Source organism: Zalophus californianus, chromosome 3 (assembly GCF_009762305.2).
Source record: "Zalophus californianus isolate mZalCal1 chromosome 3, mZalCal1.pri.v2, whole genome shotgun sequence".
Taxonomy (NCBI): domain Eukaryota; kingdom Metazoa; phylum Chordata; class Mammalia; order Carnivora; family Otariidae; genus Zalophus; species Zalophus californianus.
Window position 1 is genome coordinate 69,272,052 of NC_045597.1, and position 25,926 is coordinate 69,297,977.

The 25,926-nt window shown below is 35.8% G+C and overlaps 1 protein-coding gene across 1 annotated transcript in view; it reads left to right on the plus strand.

Moving 5' to 3' along the window:
• The window catches only part of N4BP2L2 (NEDD4 binding protein 2 like 2), an 83,360-nt gene that overhangs the window by 15,546 nt on the left and 41,888 nt on the right, over positions 1 to 25,926 (plus strand). Inside the window, exons 4-6 of the mRNA XM_027589356.1 lie at positions 915 to 1,003; positions 1,393 to 1,469; positions 4,608 to 4,754. Of these exons, the coding sequence (XP_027445157.1) occupies positions 915 to 1,003; positions 1,393 to 1,469; positions 4,608 to 4,754 (313 nt within the window). The remainder of the gene's footprint in view (positions 1 to 914; positions 1,004 to 1,392; positions 1,470 to 4,607; positions 4,755 to 25,926) is intronic.

A 25,926-nucleotide genomic window follows, 5' to 3' on the forward strand; every position in this document is an offset into this window, starting at 1 on the left:
AGTGTTTTCATTATGTAGAACTTAGTGTTTTGAATTCTAAGTCCCAGCAAAATTTCCATATCATTGCCTTTTGCCTCAGCCTTTTAAATTTTATTGTAGGTTCTTAATTATGTTTCTTGTCTATTTACACTTGGGGTACACACACTCCTGTTGTTGACAGTGGCTCACTGTGGCAGTGATTCTTATCTCGTGGGGGAAGAGATGGCAAAGGGATAGGAAGATGTAGTGTAGAAAATTTCCATGTGATCCCAGCTCCTAATTTGAGAATTCTCGTCCTAAAAAATACTTACAAAGTCAGTTGAACTGTAGTACTTAGCTACTTGGTATATAAGTTTCGTATTTCAGAAGCATTATTTGTAATTGTAGAACTTTGGAAAATACAGATAAGCATAGATTGCTGATATTCCTGTTACCCTCAGATGACCACTTTTGATATTTAGTAACTCTTCCTGGATCTCTATATTTTGACCAAAATAAGGTCATACTTACATATTGTGTTATAATTTGCCATTTTCAGTTAACAGTCTTCATCTTTCCATGTCAGTAAAGGCTCATCTCTTTTCATACTCAGACTGTATTCTAAGTAACTTGTTCATATATTTCCTATAAATCAAAGTTAGCTATAGACTGAAGGCTTTCTTAGTTGTGAGTTCAACAAAATGTTTTTCCCCAAATGTCATTGTCAAAACCAGTATCTGGTCCAGAGAATACACATTGCCTGTGCTTATGTCTCTTAATTCCCTTTTAACCTAGTGGAGTCTTTTTGTTGTTGTTCACTGCACTAACTCAGGAAATTGCATAGTTTTAGTTTTAGAGATATAGAAATTTTCTTAATAATGTTTAAGTTTTATTTTGTATATTTTAATCTAATAGTTTTCTGGTTTTTGTTTTTTAAATTTATTTTTTTATTTCAGCAAAACAAGCTATCAATCAGGGGAGATCTCCAGTTATAATAGACAACACTAATACACAAGCTTGGGAAATGAAACCATATGTGGAAATGGTAAATATGTGATATGAGAGAGTTTTAATATTTTATTCTTACCCATTTTTTCATACTCTGAAATTTTGGTTACTTTGATCATTACATAAACATTTGTCCCTGTTTTCTAAAGAGGTGTGTTCGTTAACTTAGTTTTTAAAAAACTGGGGTTGGTACTTATTAAGAAATATGCTCATCTTGTTAGTTTTGCCTGGACTTGAAGACAGTAATTCGAAATTGTCCGGTTATGTGGTCTTAACATTTTTGTGGACATATTATTTAAAAGTGAAATGTTTCTTGGTCAAACAAATTTAGAAGTATTGTCTAAATGAAACTTCTATTTATCTGCCTTCTTTTTTACTTTAAGAAGTATTCTCTGGGTTTTTGTTTTCTTCCTTTCCTTTGTGTAGGCCATAGGAAAAGGATACAGAGTAGAGTTTCATGAACCTGAAACTTGGTGGAAATTTGATCCTGAAGAATTAGAAAAGTAAGGCGCTCAAATTTTTTTTGAATCCTTATCTTTGAAAAATTTTTTTGAGTCTTTATCTTCTTTTCTTTCTCTTCTCCTTTACACAGTTTCTTTACTGTTTACTAGCTTTTGCTTGTCATATGTTTGCTATTTGTGCATAGGGACTACTACTCACTTTCTGTCAAGAGGAACATTGACTTAAAGTTTCTTGGGGTACCTTGCCTTGGTCAGTTTTATTAAATTTTCCTTGTTAAGTGTGTGTGTTATTTTTTCATATGTAAATTCCTACATTGTTTCATAGTTCATTGAATGCTAGTGGAAATCCAGAACACTTTGGAAAAGTTAGAACTTTTCCTTCTGGTTTTCTGCAGACCACTTACCTGCATTGCCCTTCAGACTTTTCTTCCCATCACCTTTTTACTTGGGGCTTTCATCTTCCTTCTCTTTTCCATCTTTGCTACTACAGGTTCGTAATCTGTAGATTCATAATCCAAAATCCTTGTAACCAGTGTGTTTTAGAATTCAGGGTTTGTTTTTGTTTGTTTATTTTTTTAATAGAAAGGTAATATGGTACATATACAGAATCATAATACCCCTAGCAGAGTTTGGGGCAGCATGTCATAATCACACATCTTATTTTTTCTGTGGCAAATCACTACTAGTCCTCTAATTAGATAAGAAAGATTCTACATAATCTAGTGTTCGTTCTGAGTAAGCTATTAGATTAAAATATACTTTGTGCTGCCAAATACAGTACAGGTTTGGTTAGATTTTGCTGCCATATGAATCAACGAAAAACTGAGTTTTCAGACCATTTTAGATTTCAAAATTTGTAGTGAGAGATTATGGACTTTTATTACCTTCAGCCCTGGCTTTCGATTTGTGTTTACCTTTGTCCCTTTCCCCTCATGTCACTGGTTTTCCTGACTCTTTTTCTTTGTTTTTATTCTCCCTCTCTGCTTTTCCTAACAGCTTTGAAATGTAATTCACATACCTTACATTTTATGCATTAAAAGTTTACAATTTATGGTTTTCAGTGCAATTGACTCTTGAACAAGGCAGGGGTTAGGGGTGCTGACCCCTGGGACAGTCGGAAATCCACAGATAATGGATTTTTGAGTCCATTTTTGATGATGACTTTTGATTCCCTCAAAATCTTTACTAATAGCCTTACTGATAACATAAACAGTTGATTAACACCTATTTTGTATGTTACCTGTATTATATACCGTATTCTTACAATCAAGTAAGTTAGAGAAAAGAAATTGTTATTAGGAAAATCATAAGGAAGAGAAAGTACATTTACAGTACTATGCTATATTTACTTTTTATTTTTTTATTTAAATTAAATCAGTTAACATACAGTGTTTTATTAGTTTCAGAGGTAGAGTTTAGTGATTCATCAGTTGCATATAATACCCAGTGCTCATTACACCAAGTGCCCTCCTAGGTCCACTTACATGTGGCTTTTTTACTGGACTATATTTATTGAAAAAGCCACATGTAAGTGGACCTGCCACAGTTTGAACCTATGTTGTTCAAGGGTCAACTGTATATGCACAGAGTTGTGCAGCCATGACTTCCTTTTTTTAAAAACCAGTTTTTTTCCCCCCACCTCAGCTTGCCCTCTTTCAGCTTAAATGTTATTCTGTGTATGATGTTCAACTAATTTTTTTTTCCCCTTGCCTTTTATTCATTTGGTTACCCGTTTTTCCCTTTCTGATTTGCACACTATGTGTTCATATGTGAGTAAAATGGATAGGTTTATTAATAACTAGTATTATTCATCTGCTTCTGTGTGTATAATACACCCCAGGTAGACGAGCTGTTTGGGTTATGCAGAATAAATGAATTGGTGAAATACAGTTAGGCTTCATTAACATTGAGGGACTGTTGAAATTTATTAGAATTCTTAATATAATTGACTTTACAAAATAAAATCAGTTTGACTGATATGTAGAATAGTTTGACAGATTTTTTTTTTTTTTTGGTAAATTGATGGAATTACCAATTTTGACATCTTGTGGATTTAGTCATATCTTGCCAGTTTCAACTTCAGATCCCTCCTCTTTTTTCTTTTTTTGTCTTATAGTCCTTTTTTCTTTTTTCTTCTCATCTTGAACATAAACATCAATAGTTTTAAAAAGTAAACATTTCCTTTGTGTCTCTTTTCTGGGAAAAATTAATTAGCATTAGTAAATCTAGAACTATAACATTAAATGTAAAATATGTTCCTATGTGTTTTGCCATGTCCAAGTCAAGTTATAGAAAACTACAAGGGTAAAATAAATTGTAAAATGTTTTTTGAGGGTCAAGAATAATTTTTAAACCACTTTTTGTTGTCATAATTAAACTCACAGAAAATTACATAAAATATAAATACACAGCTTAACAAATTTCTTGTAAAGGCAAATATTCATTTAACCATTACCCATGTTATAAGAACGTTATCAACACCTCAGAAGTTATTTGAATTCCTTTTCCCAGTAAGAATTCCCTGGTAATTACTTCCTTCTCTTGAATGTGTCTTTTTTTCTTTCTTTTTTTTTAATGTGTGTTTTTTTCTAAAACATATTTTGCCTAACACCATAGTTTAATTTTTTTCAAACTTTATGTAAATAAAGTACAGTATGTGTTCATTGTGTCTAGTTTCTGTCACTCAACATTGTGAAATATGTCCAAGTTGTTACATCTCTAATAATAATTTGGTATTGATAATAAATTTTAAAAATGCAAAAGGAAGTGTCCTAAAATAACTTTGAAAAGTGATATTTTATATTGATTTTTATAGTCCTAAAAGTCCACTCATTTCCTCTATAATTCCCAAAACACTGTCTCATAATCTTTGATTTTGTTATTAAAAGAGGGGGGAAGATTAACTCCATGGTTCAATGAATTGGTAATTTTATGTGAGGAAGATTTTATCAGTTAACATTTTGCTGTGATTTATGGTATCTTTAAACCTTTTTAAAATATTGTTAAAAATTTTGAGAGCCAGTATAAATTTTTTTTTGTCTAAAATGTGGGTGAATGAGATGTATCTTTTAGTATTTATTTGTAAAATATAATTTAGAATCTGTACTCTGTTACTCTAAAACAGTTTAATCTCTAAGCTTATACATTCTAAAGAAATAAAATCCTTTTCTTTTTTGGTAGGAGGAATAAACATGGTGTATCTCGAAAGAAGATTGCTCAGATGTTGGATCGTTACGAATACGAAATGTCCATCTCTATTGTAATGAATTCAGTGGAACCGTCACACAAAAGCACACAAAGACCTCCTCCTTCACAGGGGAGACAGAGGTGGGGAGGCTCTCTAGGCTCACATAATCAAGTCTCTGTTACAAATAATCATTAAACTGGCTATTTTCAGCTAACACATTTGTTGGCTTGCCCTTGAAAAAAATTAGTGAGCCTATCTTGAAGTTTAAATAGTTTAAAATGAAAAAAAAAAAAAGACTATGTTGCCTCACAAAGGATGTTCCCAGCAAGTTGTTTAAATCCTAAAGTGTAAATAAAAATTATATAAAATTGTTTTTTAAATGTTTTTATAATTTTTTGTTGTTAATCCTTTGAATTATGAAAACACCTTAGTAGAGTGGGTAGGACTAGAATAGTTTTTCTACAACTGAATTTTAAACTAATTGTATCTGTTTTGTAGATAATATTGAGTAGTTTTATAGCTCATACCTAAATCTAACTTTTCATAAAATACTAGTATTTTTTCTTAACTACCTTAAATATATAAGAAATACTTGATATAGGCACCTCTGTTGATTTTTCTATTCATTATACAGGTAAAATTATGTTTCTGCAAATTCATCTATATGACAAAAATATTTCTAAGCTATAATTAGCATATCACTTAAATTCTCCATCAAATGCTATACAGCAGTAGGTGTATCAACCACCTGGGTTGTTTTCTCCATAATATACATTTTCATGATATATAATATATCCATATTCATCACCCTTCTCAAACCATCCCCCTATCCTTCCACAATCTCTGGTTCTGGAATGGATAAATAGGGAAATCACTGTATACTTAGAAAAAGCTTTTCAGGTTATTCTGGTAATATATCACTTTTCTCTATTTAACACTGTATAATTCTAATATAAAAAATATTTTGGACAGGTCCTTAGCATTAATTGTAAGATTTGCCTTGTAGGATATTTTATTTCTCCTGGTTTCAGTTTTTTTGTAGACCAACTATATGTCTCATTGGATAGTTTTCTTTATTAGATTGTGTTTTGTCACTTAAAATTTAAAAACTGAGATGGAATTCATTTCTGAGATTTTGTAATTCATCCTCATCTTTGATTTGCTCTTTTTAAGGAAGAAACCCTAGCTAGTTATATCCTATTTAAAAAAATGTTATGATCCTTCAGATGTTTTACATGGTAATATTTCATGGCCTATTTACTTCCTCCTAACCCAGCCCATCCTAAATCTAGTAATTTTTCATCATACATTGTTTAAACCTTTTGCTGTTCTTTTCAACCTTACTTTAAATGTTCTCCCACATCTATATATTACTTTTTAAGTAATACTAAGCGCAAGTCTCAAAACTAAATACAGTACTCTCAGCAAGGTCTGTATTACATTGCTTTTAGTGAGATAAGAATATGATTTCTATTTATTTGTACTATTCACTGCTGTTTACGTTTGAATTGGTATTACTTTGCTTTATTTTGTTTAACGTGTGTTTGTATGTATTCATCTTAACTAAATATGATACAGCAAATATGCTAACTCATGTTTTGTGTGTAAATGTATACATATTTATACATACACACATTTTCTTCACTATTTTCATGTATTCTTTTGTTTCAGAGTAATACTTCTTGGTATTTAGGCTTGTGTTTTTCCAGTATTTTATTATGTACATTAGCACATTTTGAAAATAGTATAGAGGATTTAATTTGGGGACAGATGAAACAACTGTCAGATGTATACTGTGTGTTCCTTTCCCTCTGTCTTTATAAAACTGTTAGGAGTAATAGTGCTATGAATCTATAGTTTTTTGATTAATAGATGCTTAATTAGCCAAATTTATTTTAAGGAAGTAGAGAATTGCCTTTGAAAGATACAAATTATAAAGAAATATGTTCATGTTAGTAAGTCTGAAATAAATTTCCAGATTTTATTATGGATCAACTTCATCTTTCAATACTGCTGAGTACTTAAATAATCATGCAGAGATCATTAATCATTGCTGATTTTTTTTTAGTATAAATCCATACTGAGGCAGGGAAATTAACATTCTGAAAAGGTTTGAAGGTTTTTTTAAAGACAGAAGATTAATAGTTCCTCTAAGCATATTAAATTAATATGGTTCCCCCATTAGCATTCTGGTTAATTTTGTTTTTATTTTTTGAACAATAACAATGAAGTATGAATATGCAATGAAAGATACCAAAATCACTGTTACAAGTCATTGCTTTGGTTTTAAGTCTATAAAAATCTTTAAAAATCAAAAAACTTACTGATTAAAGATATTTCATCAAGATTTTTCTTGTATTCAGATATTCTTGTTTTTTTATGCCCCCAGTTATATTCTTAATGGAATAGCCCCCAGTTCCTGTGCCCCATCCTAAGATGGTCTCTCCATCCCAAACAATAAACGTGGGGCGTTAGTCATCATATTTAACTAAGATAAAATACATTTAGTTAAGTAGAATGCAGCTTAACCTAAGTTGTTTTTTCATAGGCTTGGTATAAAAACCACTTCCTTTTTGATAAACAAATTTATAGTTTTCTATATGTCATAATCCTGCTAGCAAAAATACTTAATGTGGTAATTAAGTTGAACTTATGGTACTGCTTTTTAAATAGATAATCTTTATTTTCAGTATTCATCTTTTCAAAAAATGTTAACTTTTTAGTATTTTATGTCTGTTTTAAAGTAAGATTGTTATAAAAGATTGGGTTGTATTTTGTTGGAGCAGTAGGGTGGATTTAAGTATTTGAAGTTTGGTTATTTCTTGTCTAATATAGACTGTGGAATTTTCTAGTCTTATGCATAGGTAAGTTTTGAAAGAGTTCATGATTTTAAAGGATATGAAATCTTTATTTTGACCACATTCGAGTTTTTGTTATTGCAGAAATATCTGATTTTCTGAGCCTGGTTTTATAAGTATTTATAAAGAAAATTGGTGGTGTTCTCTTTGGAAAATGTTGAAGAAATGTGGTTGTTTATATATTAGTGCCTTGATTGTATAGGTTTGCTAGTCTTTATTGAAATTTTGTGTAGTATTCTAACATGAATGCAGTAACTGAGAATTTGTTATTAGGGCCTAAGGGGGGGGTGTGTGTGTGTGTGTGTGTGTGTGTGTGTGTGTGTGTGTGTGTGTGTGTGTGTGTGTGTGTGTGTGTGTGTGTGTGTGTGTGTGTGTGTGTGTGTGTGTGTGTGTGTGTGTGTGTGTGTGTGTGTGTGTGTGTGTGTGTGTGTGTGATTGTTATTAACATTTCATTAAATAGAATTAACACCTTAGTCTAGAATCATAACAAAGCATGGTTTAGTTTTGTTACAATGACCATTCAGAATAAATATTTGGTGGTAGCAGAAAAAGAAGATTGAGTTAATGGTTTCAGAGTTAAGTTTTATAGGTTACAATTTATAAATAAAGTTTTTTTCTATTAAAATTGTTAGATGTAATTCTTGTGAATTTACAGAGGAAGGAGGGATTGTATTAAAAAAGTAATGAATAGCTCCCTTTTGATGGTTTTCTTTCTCTTTACTAATTAAGATTGGCATACCAATTTTTATTTTAAGATTAAGGTATTATTAAAATAATCGGTCTCCTTATATGTATATCAGATTTCTTCTTAAAATGTCCTTAGGATGGTAAAAGGTACTGTTTAGTTTGTTCAATGACATAAGTTCTGAAAGAGGAGTAGTGATTTTCTCTTGCATCTTTCTGATTCCTTTTTACATATTTAAAACAACATTTAAATTAATTCAGTTGATTCAAATTGCTAAGTATCTTAAGTCTAAAAAATTCTCACTTTTTGCATGGTTTGTAAATTGCAAACCTTGAAAATTTATAATTATAATGTTTACAGCTAGGTTCAGAAAACTTGTAATAGATTGGTTATCATTTACATTCAATATCTTTATTTACATTTACACTAGAAGGCATAAGTTTTATAATAGAATATACATTTGTGAGCTTAATTTTTAATATATCTTCTCTGGAAATTCTTAACACATTGTCGCTGTCAAATTGTGCACAGGAACAAGGGGAAAGAATAGCACAAATAACTTTTTGAAGAGAGAGCCTCAAGCTAAGGCTGTGTCTGTGGGAAAATTTTGACTTTGGGTGCATTTAATAGAAGTTTATTTTAGTAATTTAGTTTAGAAATAATCTCTTCTTTCTCCTTTTTCCTAACAAATTTTGTTCTCTGAATGATAGCCCTGTTGCGTTCCAGGTGTGATAATTGTGGTAATCACATATTATAATACACTTCCCAATATAGGATCCATTAACTTCAATAAGCTGTCTTAAATTTAAGTATGAATAAAATAGATTCTTTTATTTAGCATGGACGCAGTTACAATTTGTCTCCTCATCTTAGAACAAGACACAATCACATTAACAAGCATTATCCCTACTTTGGTGAGTAACTGAAGACTTCATCTGGGAGTGTCTTCCAGTTGTAAAAAATGTATTTTTAATTGAATTTTTTGTAAATTAGTGGGAAGACTGAGAGATTTTTAAGATGACCTAGGGCTTTTTTGCCTTTAAACTTATTAGTAACTAAGGCAAAAAAAGAATAATCTGTTCATTCATGGTTAAAATTGTGTTCAAATTCAGTAGAGTCCATTGAAACACACTTTATTTGGATTATTTTCTTGTCTTGCAGTTTTAACTGCATTCCTGGTTAGGACATATAAAATCAAGGTTTTACCCTTGGGGTTAGTTCACCTACAACTGTTAATTACAGTTGTACAACTCCGTAGTGTCTCTTCAATTATAATCCTGAACTCTTAAGTTTTTTTAGTATAAAGAAATGAAATTTGATTTTGGGAAGGGATTGTGTGTTCTTTCTCTGCCTTTATTATTTTTTCTTAATAGTATTATAAATCATGTTTCTTGTTTCTTTCATAATCTTTTCCTGTACACATTTTTTTTCTTCTGTCCATTTTCTGCTCAGCCATCCTTGTGTAACTGCATAACGTTTTTAATGACGATGGTGGGATGGTAAGTGGCTGACAAAAATGGAGGTAACTATTTCCCTCCTGTTTCAGTGAACTCATTGTTCCTTAGGAACCTTATATAATTAACCATGTTATATTTATAGACAAGCAGCTTTGCAGTTGGTTTCCTGACCCTGCCGTTTAGTTAGAACTTAGATATGAAAATGCTTGGAAAGATTTATAAAAGTCTAACAATGTGTTACTCATTAGTTAAGAATCCCATAAACATGGCATAGTACTTGGATGTATGAATTCAAGAAAAATTTATTTTATAATACTTAAGTGTCATGATGATAGACTTGTTGGTAAGTAGTAGTTGGGAATTCAGTATTGTAGAATTCACTGTTACATCATGATTCTCCAGTCCATCCTTATTAAAGAACGGAGTGATTTTGAAGGAAAGCTGATAACTTGTTTTGAGTTCAGTCTCTACAAGTGCTTCATACTGTGCAATGCTGCTACAATGAGCAATAAGAATTTAATAGCAACAGCCTTAATATAATAATGTTCATTTAAGTAGCTGCCATTTATTTAATGCCTGTCAGTGCCAAGCTCTCTTGTAATTGTGATTGTCAACGGCTCCAAGTTTTCATAACAGTCCTACAAGGGTTTTATAAAGAAGAAACAAAAACTTAACAGAGGTTAAGCAAAGTTCTCCAACATAATTTCTCTGGGGAGAGATGTAACTGGGATCCAACTCTAGGTCAGACATAGTCCTTACTATAGCCCATTTTATCTTTTAGACATAGTCATCTTTTTAAAAATTACTACCAATATAATCTTTTTTTTTTTTTTTAAGGTAGGAAAGAAATGCCAGTGAAGAGTTGAGGGCAACTTTAATGGTACCTTTGTTTTGTTTTGTTTTTCTTTTTTTTTAAATTTAAATTTAATTAACATATAATATATTATTGGTTTCTGGGGTAGAGGTCAGTGATTCATCAGTCTTAATTGTACCTTTGAATTTGTAGGGTTGAAGGTATGTTAATTTATCAACGAAATTGAATGAAGAAACCTGTAAGTCGCCATTTATTTAGAGTCCTATTTTTAAAAAGTCAAGACTGAAAGTAGAGTATTTAGTATTTAATGTTTTCGACAAAATATATATTTAGTATTTAATGTTTCGACAAAATATATATTGATACAATTGGTAATCATATTTCAGCAACATCTTTTCAATTGAATTTTTACATATGCTATTATGCTTTAATGTTCAAAAATTTAATTTTTTATTTTAATTAGCTTTTGAAATGTGTAGTATTCAATAAATGGATTGTTAAATTACATAAGCTGTTTGTTTTGCTGATTTTGAGGCAATATTTCCCAGAATAGATCAGCACTGTTATGTAAGTGGTCTTTATTTTTCTTTCAATGTTCACATATTCCTTAAGTGTGCTATAGTAGTAGATGTTATGGAAATTTGATACATCAGTTTTCTGAATTTCTGAAGGATTAAGCATTTCTTTTATAATAGCATCTTTTTCTTCTGTGTTGTTTAATTTTCCAAAATTAAAGAACAATAAAATAGTCAGTTACTTAAGTTTACTATATAAAATATTGAGTAAGATTCTACAAGGAAAACCTTTAAGTACAGAATGAAGAATTATTGAGTATTTGCCTTATTTTGTTTTAGTTAACCTAAAAAATAGAAGGACTGGATCTTGTTTGGTTTTTCTTAATCCCTAGAGTAGATTGTGATTCTTTTTTTTTTTTTTTAAACTGTTTCTAAATGTGAAATCAGAATAGAAAAGAAATAGCATTAGTTTCATCAGTAGTTTAAAGTAGTTTTCAGTTCAGGGCCTAGAAAGCAGCACATTATCAAATTGAGGTTGTTGGAATATAGTACAATGTAACACTGGCAAAGATGTGGTTAAAACATTTTAATTCAAATATAAGTAAATTCAAGTATGTACAGGAAATGTGTTAGGAGGCTTGGCCTGGGCTAGACATTTTGAATTAATTTAAAATTAATGAGAAAAAAAACCTATTTTTAAAAATATTCTGGGAAAAGGGGTGCCTGGGTGGCTCAGTCGTTGGGCATCTGCCTTCGGCTCAGGTCATGATCTCAGGGTCCTGGGATCAAGCCCCGCATTGGGCTCCCTGCTCCGCGGGAGGCCTGCTTCTCCCTCTCCCACTCCCCCTGCTTGTGTTCCTTCTTTCGCTGTGTCTCTCTCTGTCAAATAAATAAAATCTTTAAAATATATATATATTCTGGGGAATGATAGGGAAGAAATTGTTAAGGCTAGAAGGATAGTGGTCAAAAGTGGTATTTCTCCCTCCCTATTTCTTCCCTTTGCTTTTCAAAAACCAGTAGAGCCCAAGTTATTCAAAAAGATTATCTTGTATCCTAAGTGCCATAAAACAGGGTCTTCCTTGTCACCCTTGGTCACAACTAGGCCTTTGGATCTTTGTCCTTTAAAAAGAGTCAATAAAATGTTGAACGGTAGACATAGTCTTCTCCCTAAAACAGTCAACAACCCTTTGATATTAAGGACACAATTGATCTAAGTAGAGCAACTTTATTGGGTAATTTGTAATTTAGGAGACATGGAGATGGAGTGTGAGGTACTTGGGTTTGATAATTGCTAGAGGTGAGAATGTGCAGACCAGCAGAGGGGAATGCTCATCCATTTAACTTGTCGTATCTAACACATCAGAGCCTTTTATTTCAGATTTTGAACCAGTAGTCTTTAGATTCATGATTTAGGATCAAGAAATTCAATCCTAGAATACAGACAACGAAAGCAACCTTCAGGCTTTTGATTATCCATTTCTTTTAGGGTCATTTAAAAATTATTCTCTTGCTTTTTGCTTTAAAGTTTTGCAGAATTCTCAAAAAATCTGAGAAAAATACTTTGGGTATTTATCCTAAAGTCATTTTTCAGAGCCCTTCTTCCAAAGAACTGTGATCAGTTCAGAGAGAGAGATCAAGTGCTTTATCTCTTTTCATTTTGAACACATCTGTCTTTATTCAGCATAAAGAATACCTGGTACTGATAGACATCTTCATATAATTATTTTTGGTTTGAAAAATAATATATATTGAGTTACTATTTGCTTTCTTTAGGCTAAGTAACCTCAATTTAACTTTTCTTCAGTTCTACTTTTCAGCATATTCATGACATAATTTTAGTGGAAAGAACACATTGTTTTAAGAGTCAGGCAATCTGAGTTCCACTTCCGTTTGTATCCATTCTCTCTTCTATTTCAGTAGAGAGGGTAGCCCTCCTCCAATCTAAACACCTTCACCTGTGTTCTGGATTGCATCTCTTACTGCTTTCTCGGACTCTTTTTATGTCGTCAGTTATTCCTTCTCTCTGTAACTTCAGTCTTGCTTTCTTAGTCTTTCTTTCCTTAGTCTGTCCACATTCAGACACGATCAAGCCTCCTTCTCTCTTTCTTTCTTTCTTTTTTTTTTTTTAAGATTTTATTTATTTATTTGAGGAACAGGCATGATGGGGGGAGTGTGGAGAGGGAGAGGGAGAAGCAGACTCCCAGTTGATCAGGGAGCCCCATGCAGGTGCTCTATCCCAGGACCCTGGGATCATGACGGGAGCTGAAGGCAGATGCTTAACGACTGAGCCACCCAGGCACTCCCATTAAAGCCCCCTTTTCTTGACACTACTCCTTTATAGCCAAACTAAAGAATTGTGACTTTTGTCATTTTCCCCTCAACTGTGATACTATCTACCCACTCCATTTTAGCTTCTGACTCTATCATTCTAAATAGATCTTAAGGTCTCCAAATGTTCCTCTGTATTGATGAGCTTTTTTCAGTCCTCATATGACTACCCAGTAAGCATTTGACTCTTGATCACTTTTTTCCTTAAAATACTTTTCCTTGATAAGGTTTTTGTTCATATCTCTGTGAGTACTTCTTGGTCTCATTTGCTGCTTTCTCTTCCTCTTGGTCTTTGCTTTCTAAAATTACTTAAGTTTTAGTTCTAGACCATCTTCTGTTCTTAATTTTAGCTTTCCCCATGAGATTACATCATTTCTCACTTGGTTGTGGTAGTCTCCCTACTTTTCTTTGTCACACTATAATTTTATTCACAGAGCAAGTAATCTATAATTAAAAAAAATTTTTTTTAATGTAAATTACATCACTCCCCACTTAAACTCTACTTCTTCCCTGACCCTGACTTGCACAACTCTTCCCCCTTCCCTTACTACATTCCATCTATACTGGTCTTTTTGTTTGTTCTTCAAACGTGCTAAGCTTGATTTTGCTTTAAGCACTAGCTCTTTTCCTAGAATGTTGTCCTTCTCTGCCTAGTGCTGTTTGAACATTCAGGTCTCACCTCAAATTCACCTTTGCAAAGAGGGCTTCCCTGATTATTTCAATCTTAAGTAAAATAGACCTATCCCTGTCACTCAATACGTTGAATCATTTTGTTTTCATCATAGTACTTATTAGTAGTTGAAGTTGTTTATTTGATACTGATTTGTCGGGGGTCTGCCTGAACAAGAACATACGTCCCATGAGAACTTGTTTTTTTGTTTGAGCTGTATCCACAGAATCTAAACCAGTGCCTGTAATATGGTAGGAGCTCATTAAATATTGGCTGAAGGATTTGGTACCCCACTGCTTTTAATAGTATTGGTCCCCAAATGTATTTTCTACTTAGACTTGGTGTTTGAGCTTCAACCTTTTTACTTACCTGCCTACCTAATATTTTTACTTTTAAGCCTGGAAAATTGAACAGCGACTTTCTCTCCCATCTCTGGATTTCTAGGATTTCCTTACATAGTGAATGGATCTACCATCCATTTCTGCAAGCCAGAAATTTGGGAGTCTTCTTTGATACCTCCTTTCCCCCTTCATACTCAATCCACCAACCAGGGCCTGTGGATTTTGCCACTCACATATCTCTTGAATCCATCCATTTTTGATTGCCATCTCTCTAGTTTGAATTATCTCTGAGACTTGAGTCCCCACATCAGTTCTTGTTTTGTTTTAATCCTTTGCACAGTCTAACCAGAGTGAAGTATAATGGACATGTGGAAAAGTACTTAAATTTTAAGTGTATAGCTCAGATTTTCAGAAAGTGATCATATCCATGTAGCCAGAACTCTGCTCAAGAAATAGAACATTACCAGCACTCTCCTTCCAGAGTGATCTTTATAAAATGAAAATATAATCACGTGTAAAACTTTTCAGGTGCTTCCCATTACTGTTAGGCTAAAGACCAGAAACCATACAATGATAATTAAGACCCTGGTTGATGTGACCCCTACCTTCCTTTCCAACCTTATGTTTTATTACTGTTCTTACTTTCTGTATTCCAGCCCCACTGACTACCTCTCAGTTCCTTGACTCTGCTGTTCAGTTTCCTTTCCTGGAAAGTTCTGTGTGTACACACCCCTTCCATACTCATCCTTCAGATTTGAGCTCTTCAAAGAAGCCTTTTTGGACATAGTAGGCTTGGCGAGGTCCAAAATACATGGTATAAGTTCTCATGTACTTTTTATTTGTTAATTTGTATGATTATGTGATTGTTTCCCCTCATTTTTAAGTCACATTTTGAGTCAGACATTGTATGTTAAGCTCACCATTTCATTCATGGTCATCAGCTAGCACAGTGGCTAGGAAAGAGTAATATTCAGTATTTTATACAAAAAGTGAATATGAGTATTCTCAGCCTGTCATGGGCTGAGTTGTGTTGCCTCAAAGTTCATGTGTTGAAGTCCAGTACCTAGAATATGACTATTTTGGGATACAGGACCTTTAAAGGTAATTAAGATAAAATGAGATCATGTGGTTGGGCCCAAATCAAATATGACTGGTGTCCTTATAAGAAGTGATAAGGATAGACACATAAATGGGAGACATTGTGAAGACCCAGGAGAAAGACTGCTATCTAAAAGCCAAGGAGAGAGACCTTTGAAGAAATCAATCCTGCTGAAACCTTGATCCTGGACCTCTAACCCCCAGAATTGTGAGGAAATTAATTTCTGTAGTTTAAGCCACCCAATCTGTGGTACTTGTAGATTTGGCAAACTAACATAGATTTTGGTACTGGGAAGTGGGATGCTGCTCTAATAAATATCTAGAAGTACTGAAGTGACTTTGGGACTGGGTATGGTAGAGGTTTGAAGAATTTTGAGGTGCATGTTAGAAAAAGCCAGGCTTGCCTCAGGAGATTGTGAGTAGATAAGTGGACATTGAAGGTAATTCTGGTAAGGGCTGTGAAAGGAAAGATGGTTTCTGTTGTCTTGGAGAGATATACATATGATCACAGACAAGAGTCTTGGTAGAAATGAGAAAGATGCTTTGGTGGAGCCTGAGATGTAAATGTTACTGGAGAATGAACAAAAGGCGATCTTGTTAGAATGTGGCAAAGAACTGGCTAAATTGTATTCCTCTGTTTTGTAGAAAATAGAACTTGTGTAATGAACTTGAATATTTAGCTGAGAGTTCTAAGCAAAGTGTGAAGATCCACAGCTTCATTTCTCCTTGCTTATAGTAAAACGCAAGAGGAGAGAGAAATTGAGGAAGGAATTGCTAAGCAAAAAGGAACCAAACTTGAAGATGTGGAAAATTCTCAGCCTATGCTTGTGAAAAGTTAGAAAGTATGTGTTCTGGAGATAATGTCAAGGAACAGGATGGCCCTGAAGAAGGTTCAGAAGCTGGCAGGGCTGCTCCCCGCCACCATGGGATCAGAGCCCCCAGTCTGAGGGGGTGGGGCTATACCACACCTGTGGGCCTGGAAGGCAGGGCCTCCACCCAGAGGACAGCGTGGAGCCAAAGAGGGATTATTCTTTAGCCTTAAAATCTAATGCAGTTTGCCTTGTTAGTTTTTGAATTGTGTGTGACACATTACCCCTTTCTTATATCTGATTTTTCCCTTTTGGAATGAGAATGTCTATCCTCTGCCTGTCCCACCATTGTATTTTGAAAGCAGATAACTTACCTAGATTCACAGTTCACAGTTGAAGAGGAATTTTGCCTCAGGATGAATCCTAACTCAAGTCCACCCAATACCTGATTTAAATGATATTTAGATGAGGTATGGGACTTAAGAGTTGATGCTGGAATGAGTTAAGACTTTAGGAACTGTTGGAATGCAGTGAATGTGTTTTGCTTATGAGAAGGACATGAATTATAGGGACCAGAAAGTAGAGTGTTACAGTGTTACAGACTGAATTATGTTCCCTCAAAATTTATGTGCTGAAGTCCTAGCCCCTAGTACCTCAGAATGTAACTGTTTTGGAAGATAGAGCTTTTAAAGAGATAGTTCAGATAAAATAAGGTCATATGGATGGGCTCTTAATTTAATATCTGGTATCCTTATAAAAAGATGATATTAGGACACAGACACACAAAAGGAAGACCATATGAAGATGTTGGAAGAAGACAGCCATCTATCAGCCAAGGAGAGAGGCCTTAGAAGAAACCAACCCTGCTGACATTTCAATCTTAGACTTGAAACCTCCCGAATTCTGAGAAAATAAATTTGTTGATTAAGCCACCCACCCAGTCATGGTACTTTGTCACAGCCTTACCAAACTAATACACAGCTATTACACTAGCTATTTGAGAGACATTTGTGAGATATTTCCTTCTCTCTTCTGCAGCTCCTTCATGTGTAAAATAAGGATATTTGACTGGATCAGTGGTTCTTAATTTTTAATTCAGAGCTTTCTAAAAATGGCATGTGTTTCATTCAGAAGATTGCCTGACACTGGAGGTGTTCACAGTATAATTGAGTTCTGTGTTTCAGACTGTCCTTCAAGGCACCTTAGGGATTGTTGTGAAGGACAGAAACCTCCACTTAGAGTAAAACACAGAATTCGAAATTACATAATTAGAAGATAACATTAGCAGTTCTGACTACAGCTTGAGCAAGCCACTTTCTGAAACTTGTCCTCATAATTAAGTAAGGATAATACTTTCTCATTCTATAACATAGGGTTATTGGATGGATTAAATGAGATGAGTGTGTTAAGAGTTTGAGTTAGCTCTTGCGTTAGCCCTGAAATTCTGTGATTTTGTTTTGCTTTTTAATGATTTTACCTCTTTTGATATATACTAGGAATAGGCAGAGAAGGAAACAAACCAACTGATTTTTAACTAGTTAGAAATGCTGGGATATATCGAGAAGGATAAAGTTTGATTTTTTTGGTTATTAAATTTGTAAAAAATCTTCATTTTCCTTCCTCATCAACGTAGGCCCTTGAGTTAAGCTGTAGAACAGCTCAAAACAATTTATAATGATGCATGTGCCCTTCTAGCATGCATATCAGCACTATTAGTTCATCTGTGTTGTATGGACTGTTGGTATGATCCAGTCAATTTGATATTCCCATTTTTACTGACAAATTTGGTATGATTAGTTTCACAGAGCAGTGTATAGGCAACACCACACAAACACATTTCTCTAAGAGAAGAAAGAAGGATTTTTTTTTTTTTAGATTTTATTTATTTATTTGACAGAGACACAGCGGGAGAGGGAACACAAGCAGGGGGAGTGGGAGAGGGAGAAGCAGGCTTCCCGCCGAGCAGGGAGCCCCATGTGGGGCTCGATCCCAGGACCCGGGTATCATGACCTGAGCCAAAGGCAGACGCTTAACAGCTGAACCACCTAGGTGCCCCTGTTTTGTTTTAATGCCAGGCATAATGAAAGTAGTGAGACTTTACCCTCCTCTCTTAGTCTTCATGGAGACAATTTTCCTCTTGTTTCTCATACATGCCCTTTAATGTTCGTGTCTTGGTGTGATATCAGCTTACCTGTAGTTGTATGAAACAGTTAATTTCAGCCTGGGCTTCTATGAAATGAGTTACTCAAAATAGGAACATCAGTTTGTGTGTTGGTTTTCAATTTTTGTAATACAGTTACAGAAGTGATGAGTTGTCATGAGATTGGTTAGGCAAAGGGGAAGAAGGTATGTGTTGAAAGGTAAGAGGCAGTTTGTAATATTTTAAGTTATAATTAGTAGTATCTCATTTTTATTTATTTATTTTTAAAGATTTATTTGAGAGAGCGTGTGTGTGCAAGTGGGGGTGGGGGATAGGGAAAGACTCTCAAGGAGACTCCTTGCTGAGCACAGAGCCTGACACAGGGTTTGTCTCGTAACCCCAAGATCATGACCTGAGCTGAAATCAAGAGTCGGATGCTTAACTGACTGAGCCACCCAGGTGCCCCTCATTTTGTTTTTTTTAAATGATAGCACTCTAAATTTTTTATGACATACCATTCTTCTTGACTCAGATTATTATGTACTCTTACAGTGAAGTAGAAGAAGTTACTATATTCAGAAACAATTTGCTTATAGAAAAATGAGGTTATCTGTAGGCAGAATAAGTAGCATTCAATGGAGAAGGGAAATCAGAAGAAAAAGCAGTTTTTAATTAGTTAAATAGGGGCGCCTGGGTGGCTCAGTCGGTTAAGCGTCTGCCTTTGGCTCAGGTTATGATTCCAGGGTCCTGGGATAGAGCCCCCTTTTGGGCTCTCTGTTCAGCGGGGAGCCTGCTCCTCCCTCTCCCTCTGCCTGCCACTCTCCCTGCTTGCGTGCTCTCTCTCTTTCTCTGTCAAATAAGATCTTTTTTAAAAAAAATAATAATTAATCTTGAGACTTCCCAAGTAAGATGTCAATAAATTGCTGTGGTATGGAAATGATGTGGCATGTTCAAGACGTGTGTGTTTGGTTATATGAATTCTCCCTTTATAGGAGCTAGGTTAGATTTGCCGAGGGTGCAGAGCCAATAGTAGGTCTCCAGAACTGAAGCTTAGGGGAGCATCTTGCCCACAGCAGGATAAAGAGCCATAATGGGTCTTCTAACTGTAAGTCTGAGAAAACACTAAGATTATGCTGAGGAAACATAAGTTCAGTCAACAAATATGAAACAAAGGTGTGGTAAACTGGAAGACAAAAAGAGTCAGGAACCAGAAACTGAAAAAGAACTTAGTAAGTAAGGTTGGCTGCATGCAAGGATGTCATGAATGGTGTTGAAATGCTGGAGGCATGCTTTATTTATGTTAGCTATATCGTTTCTTGGTGGGAAATGGACTAATTTCAAGTTACAGAATTGGACTAGGAAAACAAGTCTTCCTTGAATTGTCTTGCCTAGTGCATATCAGAATGCTTTATGTTTTTCCTAATAAGTACATCAGGCATATCATGATTCTTGGGACAATCTATGCCAGTATGTAGAAGGAGTACTCAGTGCAGTAGGGAAATAGGTGGAAGCGGTAGCTACTGGGAGTGGAATCTGATTGGAGAAATGTGTTTGGGAAATACGAGCCAGTAGTGAGAAGAGGCAGTAAAATGTTTTCTGCTTTTCCACTCTTCCATTAATGACGTGGTAGTCAGTGAATGAAATGCAGAAGACTAAGCGTAGGGAAGTCTACCTGGAAGAGTTTGATGCCTAAGCCTAGTCTAAATGTGGGATTTTAGCAAGGGAAAAAGTATGGGAAAAGGGACTATAGGCAATACCAACTGAGTGATGAAGGGCGTAGAGGCAGGAAACAGTAATGCATTTATTTATGCATATATTCAGCAGTATCTCATGAGTGCCTACTGTGTGCCAGGCATTGTTCTAGGTGATAGAGATACAGCAGTGAACAAAATAGACAAATCCTCTGCCCTCCTAGAGTCAGTGTAGGGAAGCAGACCCTACACCAATAAATAAGCATCTAATAGGTCAGGTGATAAGTGCTATGGGAAACATTGGAAGCAGCATAAATGGGACAGGCAAGGTGGGGCTTAGGAAAATGGGTGACACTTTACCTGGAGTCATCAGTAAAGGCCTCACTGAAGAGGTCATATTTGAGCAGAGACTTGAAGAGAGTGAATTAGCAAAGACAGCAGTGAGGGAAGAGCATTCCAGACAGTGGATCCTGCAAGTGAGGGCCCAAATGAGGTGGGACTGTGCTTGGTGTGGTTAAGAACTAGCAGGAGATCCATTTGCCTGGAGCCAGGTGATCATCATAGAGCAAAATAGTAGAAGAGAGTCCAAGAGGAAGAAGCAACCAAATAATGTGGGCCTTGTGAATTATTGAAGGAACATAGGCCTTTACTCCTCTTGAGATGGGAAACTATTCAAGAGTTCTGAGTTATATTCAGAACTTATGTTTCAAGTTACACAAGTCAGTTCTGGCTGCTGTCTTGAGAATCAGTTTTAAGTAAGAGTGGAAGCAGGGCTCTTGTCATAATCCAAGTAAGAGATGACTGTGACTTCAACCAGGGGCGTAAAGGTGTTGGTAAGAGTTGTTGAAGCTAGGTTGGCAGGATTTGCTGAATAGATCAAATAATAGACATGAGAGAGAAAAAGTTTACTGGGAAATAATGTAGGAGGAGCACATTTGGAAAGGAAAACAGATGTTCACTTCTGGACATGTTAAGTTTGAGATGTCACCTAAGGAATGCATCTAAATGGAGATGGAGAATATGTAGTGTGTTCAGGTGAGAGCTCTGGGTTAGCAATACAAATTTGGGGATGGGTTGGAAAACAGGTTTTTCATTGTTGGAGCGTGAAATTGGGCTTATAATGTAGTGGGAGATAATTTCAGGCATCAGTTCTCAGTCTTTTCCTCATTATGACACATACCAGAAAACAAAATTTGTAGGATTTGCTGGCGTAAATGGACCAGGTTACTCTTTCCAAAGCTACTGGTCCTAGGGCTTGGAAATTCCATCTGGCACAGCCACGTTCATGGTCTTACCTTTCACCGTTTGAAGCGTTGCCAAGCACACTATTGGGAAGTTTTGCTCCAGAGAGGTAGTCTGATCAAAGGGTTAGATCAAGGAGAACCTGACAGTGTTAATGAACTAAGACTTTGTCATCCAGATAATGGGTGTCACTAAAGAGATTTCAGCAGAAATATGACATAGTTCCATTTGTTTTAGATAAGCACCTTTCAAACTGTGGTGAAAGCTTAGTTTTTAAAAATTTATAATCTATCACAGGCTGATACTTCTGTAAAGTGAATTACTAGAAAAAAATTTAAATATAAATATTTTGTTAAATTCAACAGATATAAAAATCCAGATTACTATAGAAGTTTTTAAAAACTTACTCTCAATTTCTGTAGTTGTGGACTAGTAGCAAACTGCTTATGGACTGTCATCTGTGTGGATAATACTTTTGAATAGCACTGTTTGGAATGGATTATACTTGACAGAGTAGTAATAGAAAGAAGAAATATCTGTGGACATCTTACCAGTAGTTGGAAAGCCACCAGACATTTTGTCATGTTTGTTGAATGTGTGGAGTAGCCTGAGGCACCCTCTCAAAGCAGTGGTTTGACAGGCATACAACTTGTGGGGCTTTATGCCACTCATAAGTCCAAGCGGACATTCTGATAGTGTGTGGTCTCTTCCATTTCCTCAGCATTCTGGGTTGGGGAGCCACTCCAGGTAGCCCTGAACTTGGTCCAGCATAGCTTATGTTTAACCATATCTCGGTTAGTAAAATTTGATTATTTGTTTTAGTTTCAGTGGTGACCAGAGGGTTACAAAGGATTTGGGTGGACCACGGTAGAATGACCTTTATTGTTTCCTGGTTTTCCAGCTTATGTGACAAAATCACCTGGGTTATTTTAGCTGTCTGATATATAGGTTATAAAAACCTAAAAACTTTGGAACAAGGTGGTCTCTCTGAATTGACTAAAATTAAAGATGAGTGGAATGATGAGCCTTTCTGTAAGTAGATCCAGTGTTCCTTGTTTTTCTGTTTTTGTTCTTGTTCCCCTACTAAAAGCACCAGCATTTAACAGAGGAAGATGGGATCCTCCTGAACCCATGTAATGTTTCACTCTCTGTTTTCTGAAGGACCTGAGCTGCACCCTGGAAGTGAATATAACCATCTGACAGAGATGTGGGATCACCAAGTATGTTATTTAATCAGACTTCTTTTTTTTAGTTATTTAAAAAAGGCCTTGTTTGTCTGTGATGAGCACAAGTCCACTTCCATTTGTATGGACTCCTCACCACAGCCTTACCTAACCCTACCCACCCTGACTTGGGCTGACCGGTCAAGTCTTGGGCAGGAATAGTGAGAGGTGCTAGGTCAGAACCCATATTCTTAAGGTAGCTGATAGATTTGAGAGTTCTTATTGATGGAAATACACTCTGAGTGAGGGGGTCATTGCAAGATGGCTCTTGAGTATGCAGTCGGAATTTGGAATCTGATGGCATTTCAGCTAACTGACCCACCCCTTGGCACAGTCAACGAGTATCTTTGTCTTCCTCACCAGGGGTGAGTCTCAGGTATGTCAAAAGGGTGGTCAAAACCCAGAGGTAGCTTGATTGCATATGTGTTTTTACAGAGGTAATGTTCAAATTATTTAATGGTGTGGTCAGCCTGTTGGCCAGCTTGCACATCTGCTCCCTTTCTGGCTGTCTCAGTCAAAATCCTGGGGAAGCTGCAGTTCCTGTAAGTAATCACATGAAGGCAACTCTGGGGGGATCACTACTCTGGTGAGTAGTAGGAGCCTTTTGCCGAAAGGGCCTGCTGGGGTGCCAGTGGTATTGCCACTGGTATCTCATCTCCCACTATCTTCCAGGCCAGCTCTAGCAGAGGGACATGAAAGAACAGGATCTGGCTAGCTGATTGCTAGTGCCAGGTCTATTCCTAGTCAAGACCCACTTGAGTTTCCCCAGGAATGGGTGGGAAAGGCAGGTGAAACACAGGCTTGTCCTAGCGGGTCTGTCCCTGAACAGAGCCAATAGCAATGTCCAGGAGGCAAGATTTTTGGGGATTGATTGCATGGGCACCAACTGGTCATGATTGAGGCTGGTTACTGTGCTAGAGAGGAAACCTATATGGGCCCTTTGTGGTGCCATTCATTAACTTGTTAGTGGGTCAGTCGGGGTCCTAGAGAAGGGGCTGGGCTGCAAATTGGAAGGGGCCCGGGATAATTATATACTAAATGGTACAGAAGAATTTAAGTATTTTAACAAATCGTGTTGGCCACATTATTGTAGCCCTTTAAGGTCTGAGAGTCATGGACTCTTGGGTATCCATGGCAGTTTTTATATGCATAAGAAAATTGTATAGTCTCCAGTTTTCTTCTAATTCTTTTCTGGGATAGGTCGTGTCCTAGAGAGACTATGAGATGAGAGTGCCTGAAGTTAGGTGAATACCTCCTTATCTCTGCTATTGGCGGGAATTGATTGGAAGTTAGAATTGGCCTCCTTCCCTCTCTCCTGGATCTACGGAACAGAGTGTGTGTGCCTCTCACTTGCACATGTTGAGTTAACAGTGTCTCTGTGTTTGCTAGTTTTAGGACAAGTCTGAAAACTTGTGTAGGGAGGTGAGAGCAAATGGACTTGGTTGAGGTTCTTGTCAGACAGGTGGGTGAGAGAGCTTACATCTTGGAGACCTCAGGTAAGCAGGGATATTTTGCTCAGGGAAGCTGGGAGTGATGCAGAAGGAGTGTTCAAGGCAAATGTTTGGAAAACTTGGAAAGCTAATTTCATAAATTGATTTCAAGGACCAAGAGCTTGGTAAGTCCTAGAAGGGAATATGAGAAAGGCCACTGAAAGAGGAACGTCCCAAACCATTGAAGCAAATAGTACAAAACGTCTCTGGTGTCCTTTTCAACTATGATGCTACTTAGAATGTTTGGGGTCTGTATAAAGGTACAAGCTCCAAGCGGATACTCGTGAATGTAGAGATGATAGTGACAGATCTTTCTGCATGTGGTTTAAATTTATTAGAAAATTAATAGAAATTATGTAGAAAGTGAGACAAATAATGCACCCAGAATTCTAAGGCATGTCTGTGGGAAACAGGTAAGAAATTATCATTGGTAATTATTCCAGTAAAGGAGTTGAAGGGGAAAGAGAATGCTGTGGAGACTTCAAGCAGTAAGGAATTGAACAGGGTAGTTTTGAGTACATTAGAGAGCAGGTTGGCTGATTGGGGGTGAAAAGGGTTAAAACATACTGCTTTCTAAATATAACAAAAGAGCAACAAAGATAGTAGAGTGAATAGAATACTACAGTCAAGAGATCAAAATAAAAAAAAAAAAAGATCAGAATCATTGTTCTCATTATGTTATAATTTTGTGACCTTTTACAAATTACTGTCCCAGTTCATGAATCAAATATTGCATATAAAGATAATAACCTTTTGGGGCACCTGGGTGGCACTGTCGGTTGAGCATCCAACTCTTGGTTTTGGCTCAGGTTGTGATCTTGGTTGTCACGTTGAGCCCGGTGTCAGGCTCCATGCTCAGCGCAGTCTGCTTGAGATTCCCTCTCCCTCTGCCCCTCCTGCTCATGCTTTCTCTCCCTAAAATAAATAAATCTTAAAAAAAAAAAGATAATACCTTTTTGTTTTCTTATAAATACTGCTAATATTAATGAGGTGCTATTTATGGTATACTCTAGATTCTGCAAAAAATACTAAACATTGCTGTTTTCTGTTTGGCAGAGCATTTTAACATGTTAAAAAAACGGGATATTAGGGCTAAAAGGGATTTTTAGGTAAAAGTAATCTAGCTAAAAACTCACATTTTGTAGATGAAGAAATTGAGGTCCAAAGAAGTGAAATAACTTGCCACTTAATTTCACTGGAGGTACTGGGACTAGCATCCAGGATTCCTGGCTTTCGGTCATTTCTTTCTTTCTTTTTTTTTCCTAAAGATTTATTTATTAATTTATTTGACAGAGAGAGACAGTGAGAGCGGGAACACAGGCAGGGGGAGTGGGAGAGGGAGAAGCAGGCTTCCCGCTGAGCAGAGAGCCCGATGTGGGGCTAGATCCCAGGACCCTGGGACCATGACCTGAGCCGAAGGCAGACGCTTAATGACTGAACCACCAGGCGCCCCTCAGTCATTTCTTGCCTGTACCAAAAATTTCAATAAGTATTTATGCTGAGTAATATTAGCTTGTAGTGTTTTAATATTCATCGTTAAGTCTGAGTCCCTGGCATTTGCCAAGTTGGCTATCCAGAAAAGATCATGAAGATTTTTAAGGCACTTAAATGAAAGTTGATTTCCTTCTTAATTTATATATTAAAAGCAGCATAAAGCATGATTCAACTATTCTGTTGAATGATTGTGGGGATAATGGCTGATGAGAAAAGCCTAAGGAAGATCAAGGTCGTGTACCAATTTAAACATGAAGGTACTATACATAGGTAGGGCTTTTGTTACTTTTAGACGATTTAAAGTTCTACATGTCACAAAGTCACAATTCTATGTGTACAACAGGATGTGTGAAATGGAGAAGTAAAAACTGAATCCAAGAAGTCAAGCTGTCTGCTGCCTGGAAGAGAGCCAGAAAATGTGTTGCAAACTAACTCTTAAATAGCCAGAGATCTATAG